Source organism: Grampus griseus (genome assembly GCF_964374135.1).
Source record: "Grampus griseus genome assembly, chromosome: 3".
Taxonomy (NCBI): Eukaryota; Metazoa; Chordata; class Mammalia; order Artiodactyla; family Delphinidae; genus Grampus; species Grampus griseus.
The window spans coordinates 65855411-65867578 of record NC_139019.1 but is presented as its reverse complement, the minus strand read 5'-3'; the positions used below and the strand labels follow the sequence as shown (position 1 = coordinate 65867578).

The 12168-nt window shown below is 38.0% G+C and overlaps 1 protein-coding gene across 4 annotated transcripts in view; it reads right to left on the bottom strand.

The window, feature by feature from the left end:
* VCAN (versican) overlaps positions 1–9409 on the bottom strand; it is a gene marked incomplete at its 5' end in the record, with an annotated part of 102217 nt that extends 92808 nt beyond the window's left edge. For all 4 annotated transcript variants that reach the window (XM_082650878.1, XM_082650877.1, XM_082650875.1 and 1 more), the window contains one exon: positions 9340–9409. In XM_082650878.1, the coding sequence (XP_082507004.1) occupies positions 9340–9409 (70 nt within the window). The remainder of the gene's footprint in view (positions 1–9339) is intronic.
* Positions 9410–12168: the final 2759 nt, after the last annotated feature.

Genomic DNA, 12168 nt, shown 5'->3' with positions numbered 1-12168 from the left:
CACCCACTGGAGTGAAGGTTCTGAGCCCCACGTCAGGCTTCCCAATCTGGGGATCCAGCAACGGGAGGAGGAATTCTTAGAGAATCAGACTTTGAAGGCTAGTGGGATTTGATTGCAGGACTGTGACAGGACTGGGGGAAACAGAGACTCCACTCTTGGAGGGCACACACAAAGTAGTGTGCTCACTGGGACCCAGGGGAAGGAGCAGTGACCCCATAGGAGTCTGAACCAGACGTACCTGCTAGTGTTGGATGATCTCCTGCAGAGGCAGGGGGGTGGCTGTGGCTCACTGTGGGGACAAGGACACTGGCAGCAGAAGTTCTGGGAAGTACTCCTTGGCGTGAGCCCTCCCAGAATCCACCATTAGCCCCACCAAAGAGCCTGGGTAGGATCCAGTGTTAGGTCGCCTCAGGCCAAACAACCAACAGGGAGGGAGCCAGGCCTTACCCATCAGCAGACGAGTGGATTAAAGTTTTACTGAGCTCTGCCCACCAAAGCAACAGCCAGCTCTACCCACCACCAGTCCCTCCCATCAGGAAACTTGCACAAGCCTCTTAGATAGCTTCATCCACCAGAGGGCAGACAGCAGAAGCAAGAAGAACTACAATCCTGCAGCCTGTGGAACAAAAACCACATTCACAGAAAGACAGACAAGATGAAAAGGCAGAGGGCTATGTACTGGATGAAGGAAAAAATAAAACCCAAGAAAAACAACTAAATGAAGTGGAGATGGGCAACCTTCCAGAAAAAGAATTCAGAATAACGATAGTGAAGATGATCCAGGACCTCAGAAAAAGAATGTAGGCAAAGATCGAGAAGATGCAAGAAATGTTTAAAAAAGATCTGAAGAATTAAAGAAGAAATGAACAGAGAGTGAACAACACAACTGAAATGAAAAATACACTACAAGGAATCAATAGTAGAATAACTAAGGCAGAAGAATGGATAAGTGACCTGGAAGACAGAATGGTGGAATCCACTGCTGTGGAACAGATTAAAGAAAAAAAAAAATGAAAAGAAATGGAGACAGCCTAAGAGACCTCTGGGACAACATTAAACACAACAACATTCTCATTATAGGGGTCCCAGAAGGAGTAGAGAGAGAGAAAGGGCCCGAGAAAATATTTGAAGAGATTATAGTCGAAAACTTCCCTAACATGGAAAAGGAAATAGCCACCCAAGTCCAGGAAGTGCAGACAGTCCCATACAGGATAAACCCAAAGAGAAACACTCCAAGACACATAGTAATCAAATTGGCAAAAATTATTGAAAGCAGCAAGGAAAAATGACAAATAACATGCAAGGGAACTCCCATAAGGTTAACAGCTGATTTCTCAGCAGAAACTCTACAAGCAGGAAGGGAGTGGCATGATATACCTAGAGTAATGAAAGGGAAGCACCTACAACCAAGATTACTCTAGCCGGTAAGGATCTCATTCAGATTCAATGGAGAAATCAAAAGCTTTACAGACAAGCAAAAGCTAAGAGAATTCAGCACCACCAAACCAGCTCTACAACAAATGCTAAAGGAACTTCTCTAAGTGGGAAACACAAGAGAAGAAAAGAACCTACAAAAACAAACCCAAAACAATTAAGAAAATGGTAATAAGAACATACATATCGATAATTACCTTAAACGTGAATGGATTAAATGCTCCAACCAAAAGACACAGGCTTGCTGAATGGATACAAAAACAAGACCCATACATATGCTGTCTACAAGAGACCCATTTCAGACCTAGGGACACATACAGACTGAAAGTGAGGGGATGGAAAAAGATATTCCATGCAAATGGAAACCAAAAGAAAGCTGGAGTAGCAATATTCATATCCGATAAAATAGACTTTAAAATAAAGAACGTTACAAGAGACAAGGAAGGACACTACATAATGATCAAGGGATCAATCCAAGAAGAAGATACAACAATTATAAATATACATGCACACAACATAGGAGGACCTCAATACATAAGGCAACTGCTAAGAGCTCTAAAAGAGGAAATTGACAGTAACACAATAATAGTGGGGGACTTTAACACCTCACTTACACCAATGGACAGATCATCCAAACAGAAAATTAATCAGAAAACACAAGCTTTGAATGACACAATAGGCCAGATAGATTTAATTGATATTTATATGACATTCCATCCAAAAAAAGCAGTTTACACTTTCTTCTCAAGGGCACACGGAACATTCTCCAGGATAGATCACATCTTGGGTCACAAATCAAGCCTCAGGAAATTTAAGAAAATTGAAATCATATCAAGCATCTTTTCTGACCACAACAGTATGAGAAGAGAAATGAATTACAGGGAAAAAACCATAAAAAAACACAAACACATGGAGGGTAAACAATACATTACTAAATAACCAAGAGATCACTTAAGAAATCAAAGAGGAAATCAGAAAATACCTAGAGACAAATGACAATGAAAACATGACAACCTAAAACCTATGGGATGCAGCAAAAGCAGTTCTAAGAGGGAAGTTTATAGCTATACAAACCTACCTCAAGAAAGAAGAAAAATCCCAAATAAACAATCTAACCTTACACCTAAAAGAAGTAGAGAAAGAAGAACAAACAAAACCTGAAGTCAGCAGAAGGAAAGAAATCATAAAGATCAGAGCAGAAATAAATGAAATAGAAACAAAGAAAACAATAGCAAAGATCAATAAAACTAAAAGCTGGTTCTTTGAGAAGATAAACAAAATTGATAAACCTTTACCCAGACTCATCAAGAAAAAGAGGGAGAGGACTCAAATCAATAAAATTAGAAATGAAAAAGGAGAAGTTACAACAGACACCACAGAAATTCAAAGCATCCTAAGAGACTACTACAAGCAACTCTATGCCAATAAAATGGACAACCTGGAAGAAATGGACAAATTCTTAGAAAGGTATAACCTTCCACGACTGAACCAGGAAGAAATAGAAAATATGAACAGACCAATCACAAGTAATGAAATTGAAACTGTGGTTAAAAATCTTCCAACAAACAAAAGTCCAGGACCAGATGGCTTCACGGGTGAATTCTATCAAACATTTAGAGAAAAGCTAACACCCATCCTTCTCAAACTCTTCCAAAAAATTGCAGAGGAAGGAACACTCCCAAACTCGTTCTATGAGGCCACCATCACCCTGATACCAAAACCAGACAAAGATACCACAAAAAAAGAAAATTACAGACCAATATCATTGATGAATATAGATGCAAAAATCCTCAACAAAATACTAGCAAACAAAATCCAACAACACATTAAAAGGATCATACACCATGATCAAGTGGGATTTATCCCAGGGATGCAAGGATTCTTCAATATATGCAAATCAATCAATGTGATACACCACATTAACAAATTGAAGAAGAAAAACCATATGATCATCTCAATAGATGCAGAAAAAGCTTTTGACAAAATTTAACACCCATTTATGATAAAAACTCTCCAGAAAGTGGGCATAGAGGGAACTACCTCAACATAATAAAGGCCATATACAACAAACCCACAACAAACATCATTCTCAATGGTGAAAAACTGAAAGCATTTCCTCTAAGATCAGGAACAAGACAAGGATGTCCACTCTCTCCACTATTATTCAACATAGGTTTGGAAGTCCTAGCCATGGCAATCAGAGAAGAAGTAGAAATAAATGGAATACAAATTGGAAAAGAAGAAGTAAAACTGTCATTGTTTGCAGATGACATGATATTATATGTAGAGAATCCTAAGGATGCCACCAGAAAACTACTAGAGCTAATCAATGAATTTGGTAAAGTTGCAGGATATAAAATTAATGCACAGAAATCTCTTGCATTCCTATACACGAATGATGAAAAATCTGAAAGAGAAATTAAGGAAACACTCCCATTTACCATTGCAACAAAAAGAATAAAATACCTAGGAATAAACCTACCTAGGGAGAGAAAAGACCTGTATGCAGAAAACTATAAGACACTGCTGAAAGAAATTAAAGATGATACCAACAGATGGAGAGATATTCCATGTTCTTGGATTGGAAGAATCAATATTGTGAAAATGACTATACTACCCAAAGCAAACTACAGATTCAATGCAATCCCTATTAAATTATCAATGGCATTTTTTACAGAACTAGAACAGAAAATCTTAAAATTTGTATGGAGACACAAAAGACCCCAAATAGCCAAAGCAATCTTGATGGAAAAAAACGGAGCTGGAGGACTCAGACTCCCTGACCTCAGACTATACCACAAAGCTACAGTAATCAAGACAATATGGTACTGGCACAACAACAGAAATATAGATCAATGGAGCAGGATATAAAGCCCAGAGATAAACCCACACACCTATGGTCAACTAATCTATGACAAAGGAGGCAGGGATATACAATGGAGAAAAGACAGCCTCTTCAATAAGTGGTGCTGGGAAAACTGGTCAGCAACATATAAAAGAATGAAATTAGAACACTCTCTAACACCATACACAAAAATAAACTCAAAATGGATTAGAGATGTAAATGTAAGACCAGACACTATAAAACTCTTAGAGGAAAACATAGGAAGAACACTCTTTGACATAAATCTCAGCAAGATCTTTTTTGATCCCCCTCCTAGAGTAATGGAAATAAAAACAAAAATAAACAAATGGGACCTAATGAAACTTTAAAGCTTTTGCAAAGCAAAGGAAACTATAAAGAAGACGAAAAGACAACCCTCAGAATGGGAGAAAATATTTGCCAACGAATCAACGGACAAAGGATTAATCTCCAAAATATATAAACAGCTCATGCAGCTCAATATTTAAAAGACAAAAAACGCAATCAAAAAATGGGCAGAAGACCTAAATAGACATTTCTCCAAAGAGGACATACAGATGGCCAAGAGACACATGAAAAGCTGCTCAACATCACTAATTATTAGAGAAATGCAAATCAAAACTACACTGAGGTATCACTTCACACCAGTTAGAATGGGCATCATCAGAAAATCTACAAACAACAAATGCTGGAGAGGGTGTGGAGAAAAGAGAACCCTCTTGCACTGTTGGTGGGAATGTAAATTGATACAGCCACTATGGAGAACAGTATGGAGGTTCCTTAAAAATTAAAAATAGAATTACTATATGACCCAACAATCCCACTACTGGGCATATACCCAGAGAAAACCATAATTCAAAAAGACACATGCACTCCAATGTTCATTGCTGCGCTATTTACAATAGCCAGGTCATGGAAGCAACCTTAATGCCCATCAATGGACGGATGGATAAAGAAAATGTGGTACATATATGCAATGGAATATTACTCAGCCATAAAAGGGAATGAAACTGGGTCATTTGTAGAGACATGGATGAATCTAGAGACTGTCATACAGAGTGAAGTAAGTCAGAAAGAGAAAAACAAATACCGTATATTAACGCATATATGTGGAATCTAGAAAAATGGTACAGATGAACCAGTTTTCAGGGCAGAAATAGAGACACAGATGTAGAGAACAAACATATGGACACTAAGGGGTGAAAGCAGTGGTGGGTGGGGGTGGGGGTGTGATTAATTGGGAGATTGGGATTGACATGTATACACTGATGTGTATAAAATTGATGACTAATAAGAACCTGCTGTATAAAAAATAAAATAAAATAAAATTCAAAAAAATTTGCTTTAAAACAAATTCACTATTCCCACCAGATAGTTTGTGGTCTAAATGAATACAGTAAGGGAGAAATCTCTGAACAATGAATGATCAGTTATGTTTCATTCTCTGCCAATAAATTCTGCAGAGCAAGGATAATGCAAATTCTATCTACACAATTTGAACAAACACACACACAGACCTTAGCCAAATAATTGTCAGAGTGAGTATAGAGGAATTTATCACCCTCTCAAGTATTAATGTCACTCTCTTGTTCATTCATTTACTAATAACTGTGCATGGCTGCATTTATTAATATTAGAGGAATTTCCAAATAACTGGGTCAATGCTAGATAATCAATATAAAGGGTATTTTTAAAGCAAAGAGTTCTTCATGCATTAAAATAAATCCAGAAACCAATAGACAGAGTGTTCATTAGTTATTGACCTTTTGCGTGCGTAGACATAAACAGAGAAAACCTTAAGATAAGAGTACTTGTGTTGACTCAACTAGTTACTGCTCTGTGATTCACTATGAACTTGGCAAGTCTGTTTCATATGGATCTTACATGTTCAATTTTTACCCCTCACATGAAAAAGTAAAAATTGTTCTGAAATTAGCCCCAAACTAATGACATCTCTTAACAGTGATTACAGATTTGCAAAGAACTTGATGCTTGGGATAAAGTACAATACAGTGGTTGAGAGCAGGGACTGTGGAGCCAGACTGCCTGGGTTCACCTACAGGCTCAATCACTAAATTGATGTATAATCTTCTACATTAGCTATGTCTCTAAATCTTTTGGTATATTGCAGTTTCCTCATTTGCCAAATGGGAAAAATAAAAGCATGTGTCTCATCGGAGAGCTAAGATTAAAAAGGGATAACAAAGTAAAATACTTAGAACGAGGCGTAACGTAGAAATCACTCAATACTGTTAGCTATTATTACTATTTTAAAATACCATCATGAGCTATACCATAAGTGTTTGTTTGTTTCCCTACTGTTTGTATGAGTTCTTTCTTTGTTTTAAGTGGAGGGTGAGTTGCCCTGTTCCTCAAGGTTCTCCCACTACTTTCTCTATAATTCCCTCCTATTACTTCCCACCCAAACCAACTCCTTTTCTCTATCTCCTTTCTGTCTTCCCTCTTCACTGGATGCCGTTGTCCTTTCCTCTCTGTGACCTTCAACCTTTACTTCCTGAAAATGCTGAAAAGGACAGCTCCTGGGCTCTTGGATTGGTGGAGCCTAGACTCTGACGGCCATCCAGGTCATTCACTGTGGTATTCACACATTGTGTATTTATTCATTCACTTATTCACTCAACACATAAATTGATTAAGTGCTAGCAGTGTGTCAGGAACTCTGCTAGAAAATAAAAAACAGCTCTCTTGAAGCTACACCCCCCTTGGGAAGAAAAACGAAGCATAACTTATCATAGCGAGTGGTATGGGCTATAACAGATGTCACAGCACAGGGGACAATGGGAACATAGAGAAAGGGCTTTTAAATTGGCTGGAAAGGGGAATGAGAGCCATGTCCAAAGTCAGCTCGGCCTTGATTCCTCTCTTGCCCTCACCACACCACATCCAATCCATTTGTTGGTCTGAATCCTCCATCTCCATGTTGGAGAGATGAGAATTCACTTCTCTCCAGCTCTTCTGCCACGCCCCATTTCACACACAGGTGACCACAATAACCTCCTAAATGATCTCCCTGCTGCCACCCTTGCTCTCCTACAATCAAATCTACATAGAATAGCAAACATGGAACTTTGAAAACATTCATCAACTCATGTCTTTCACCTGCTGAAACCCTTCAGCGCTTCCTTCAGTGCTTCCTGGAAATAAAATCTAGTCATTTCTAAAGCTACAATGCCCTATATAGATAAGAAACGTAACAGAGGTAAAGCTCACACACACCTGGGACAGCCTTGGTTTATCTCCCAGTTCTGCTACTTACTGGTTGTGTGGCTTTGAGCAAGTCTCTTAGGTTCTCAGTTTCCTCTATGGATAACGAATGTTTCAATAAGCTAATGTTAAGCTGTTCTTGGCTCACAGGAAGCTCTTTTCTAAGTATTAGATATTGTTACTATTTATATGAACTGACCTCTGACTATCTCTCTGTCTGTATCTCCTACTTTCTTCTTGATCACTGCTCTCCAACTACAGTGAACTTTCTGTTGTTCAAACACACTACCTAACTTGGGCCAAATCTTAGCTGGCTGGCTCTTCCTCATCATTCCCACATCAGTTTAAGTATGACTTTCTCAAAGACGCTTTATCACCCCCCTGCCCCCCACCCTATGCCATTTCCTATGATGTCATTCTGCTTTATATTCATCTATTCGGAAGTACTTGGATTGTTTGTTTACTTGTTTATCGCTTACCTCATGTAACTAAGGAGATTAGGTTTAATGAAATCCAAGACAATGTATGACTCATCCACTGATATATCCCTGGAGACCCAGACTAACATGTAGCACATAGAATGTATTCAAACAATACTGTCAACGGATGGATAAATGAGTGGATAGGTGGAAGGATGGATGGATGAATAGACGGAATGATACTTAAATTTTGAGTCTTAAGAATGAACTGAAGTGGAACTGTAGAGAACAAGAGAAGGGACTGTCAAGCAGAAGGAACTGCATGTAAATAAAAGGGAATAAGAAGGTCTATGAATGCAATTGTAAATTCTTGCAGAGACTAGAAGCATAGAGTGAGTATGAGAAAGAAGTGGAAGCTGAGTCTGGAGAGACCCTTGATGGGAGCAGATCACTGAAACTCAGCACAGTATCTTTTTTCATAGACCAGAGTCCACAAATTTGGAATCACAGAACACTCATTAGATGGATATACAATTTACAGCTAACAAAAACAGTGGATGTGTACTTATCCAGTTACTAGAAAGGGGGTGGGGAGAAGAGAAGGGAAGGGAAGGGAAGGGAAGGGGAGGAAAGGGAAGGGAAGGGAAGGGAAGGGGAGGAAAGGGAAGGGGAAGAAAGGGAAGGGAAGGGATGGGAAGGGGAGGGAAGGGAAGGGGAGGGGAGGGGAGGGGAGGGGAGGGAAGGAAAAAAGAAATGGAGGTGGGGGAAAAACTTGGCTATCAGCCCTCTCTCTATCTTCTTTACTTTTTTCAAACTCTGTCCTCCTGAATGTTTAATAGTCTTCTTTTTTTAATATAGAAAATTTTTGAGCAGTGTTGAAGAAAGCAGAAGTTAAAAATATGCCCAGCCCCACATGTGAGCCTTTTTGCACAGTCTGAAAGTAATCTGGGAAGTTACTGAAAGCCCACTTGCTTCTTTAGCACCTGGTTCATTATTTTGTTATGATTGATTTCTTTTAAACCACTGTTTTCAACCTAATAATATTTTAGCTAAAAGTGTTCAGCAATGAATATATCAAAAATTCATCCTTTTTTTTTTTTTTTTTTTTTTTGCGGTATGCAGGCCTCTCACTGTTGTGGCCTCTCCCGTTGCGGAGCACAGGCTCCGGACTCGCAGGCTCAACGGCCATGGCTCACGGGCCCAGCCGCTCCGCGGCATGTGGGATCCTCCTGGACCAGGGCACGAACCCGTGTCCCCTGCATCAGCAGGCGGACTCTCAACCACTGCGCCACCAGGGAAGCCCCATCCTTTATTTTAATGATTCCATAATCCCATTCCACGCCCCAGTACTTCAATTTTTATTTCAATTAGTCCTAAAAAAATTGTTACCACACTCACCTTTCTGTAGTGCATGGGTTGCTATTAAGGTAGAGCACATCCATAAGATGCTCTTTATATTTATCAACATCTTGTCCTAGAAAGAAAAGAAGAAAAACACAAAGTAAATCATAAGCATTCAGGTTTGTGGGAGGCCATACATCACATTCTATTTGTGCATTATAGGTAATAAGAGTACAAGAAGCAGCTCCTCTTGGATTGTAAAAACAGGAGGAGACTTGCAATAGGAGAAGTTGTCCCAACACTTTAAATTATTAGTTTGACTCTCACCCAATGTGGTAGTTACCAAAATAATCCCAGAACCCAAACTGGGGACATATAACAATGTGGATGTGTGGGGCAACCACAACAGGGTAGGCTGTTGGAAGAACAATATAGACCACAGCCTAAGTAACTAGTGGCTAGGAGCTGGCACAAGGAGGGAGGGGCGACCACAAAATCTATTTAGAAACAGGAAGTTGGTCATAGATGGAGCAAGAGAAGATGGGGAAGCTATTGAGAGAGATGTTGCAAGAAAGGGATTCACATCAAATGTGAGGTAGGAGGAAACCTGTTGGTGGTTCATGCACACGGTATCAGAACAGAGAACAAGGATCTCAGTAGGCTTTTTTTGTTTTTTTTTTTTAATTTTATTTTTATTTATTTATTTATTTATTTATTTATTCCAATTTTCTTTTTTTTTTTTTTTTTTTTTTCCAGTAGGCTTTTTAAAGCACAAACTCAATTTAGTTTCTAGGAGGCTGAACAAACAAAATACATATATTATAAGAAGCTGTTAATTACAGAAAAGGCCAGTGCTTGCCATGAGTTTTAAAGCAGTTCCAACTGTCTGAAGGGTAAAGAATGAAAGAAAACACCCTGTACTGAGAGTCAAGAAAGCCTGCCCTGGCTTTGCCATTAATTTATTGTGTGAAGACATTTAACAAATCTGGGTCTCAGCATGGTCCCTTCCAGCTCAAATATCTATGAAGCTATCATTATGAGGAGGATAACTACCATTGTTGGGGACCATCTAGAAATCAAAGAGCTAAGCTCAGAAGAACTGCAGAGGGCTATTTGATCTCCACAGTTATTCCCTTCTCAGTTACCTTTAGGACTGTTCTATAACAGCCATTGTTGATTGGCTATCCTGTAGCCATTCCTCCTTCTCTTTTCTAACAAAACTCTAATTCCATTCTAGTATCTACCCTCCTTCACACAGCCATATACTTTAGTGGAACCTGGGTCAAACCCCAGCCCAAGGGGATGATCCTGATTATTCTATGTCAATTACATTGTTCCCATTTCTTTTGCCAATGACTGGTTTTGGAGTGAGTATATGATGCAATTTTGGCCAATGAGATGTGAGAGGATCTTGCGTGAAGGGGTTGCTCCTGGGAAAGGTATATTCATTTTAAGAAGAGAAAAAAGGAAGTGATGGTTGCTTTTCTTCACTGGACATTATCAAAATAGGATATACCTCGTGAAACTGTTGTATCTATCTTGCACCCATGAGTATATAAGATACCCTCTGGGATGAAGCTGAGAAAGAATCAGGAGAGGCAGGGCTGAAGTGCTCAGGCATTAGACCTACAGCCAACCATAACCTTGAACTTTCTTTATAGTAGATAATAAATTCCTTTATTATTTAAACCAATAAAATCAAGGATTTTTATTGCTTGTCACTGAAGGCATCCTAACTGACACATATTTGAGTTGGTGCCCTGCATAACTGCCTTAGAAAATATCTAAATTGTGTATGATTTAGAAAACCTAGATTAAAAAGAAGTAAATGCTGTAAGAATGAATCCAAGTCCAATTTGGGCTCAAATTCAATTTCATAATTTATGACAGCTATACCTTTACTCTTGATATTCTTCCCTACCTGATTGCTTTATTTTATATATATTGAAATCAGTGTTAGAACCTTTCTTAAAAAAATTATAAAATTCTAGATATGTCCTGAAGACCATTTTTTTTACCTAATACATTGTATGTCTTATATTTTCCATCAATAGGCCATTTGACAACTCACGATGAAAAGTATACAGTTGATAATCCTAAAGTAACCTTGATAATTAAGTTTATTTATCATATCATTACTGAGATATGCTAATAGATGTTGTTACACACTAACTGGGAAATTATGTTTCTACATTTCTTTTTTATTAATAAGATACCACAGCAAGCAGGAAGTATATACCCATATCTCAATACTATAACAATATTTCAGGGAAAAATTAAGATATCAATTTCACATACCCTACAGTTTTCAACAAAATGAATTTCAGATTGTATCATACAATGCTATTAAAGACAGTGTATTCCATGAGTACTAACTGAATCCAAATAAGAAACTTTTCTGTAATTGTGCTTACAAACAATAATTTCCTATTGTCCTTCAAGAAAAATTTTTCTTAATTGTTTTTCTTTTTTTCAGGAAACTTTTATAAGCTTAATGTTAAAAGTCTATTTCCAAAATAAAATTTTAAAAAATAATAATAATAAAAAGTCTATTTCCATTGTCAAATAGCCCTGAATTCAAGTTCCAAATCTTCTGCTTATACTCTGTGATTTTGGGTAAGTTACTAACTCTCTCATTTCCAGTAGTTATTTAATAATGAAAAGCAGTACAATGAGAACTGATAAAAGAATGTATATAAAATATAGCTCAGTGATACACAGCATATTCAGTACTCAATATTTATTATTAAAATTTCTAATTGAAGCTTTCTACCAGTGTTCTCTTCCTCGTTTCATATCACTAGTAGTAAAAAGAAAAGTATTTAAAGCTCTTAGATTTGAAAATTATAACCTGGGTTACTACTATAGCTGTGTACAACTTCATGC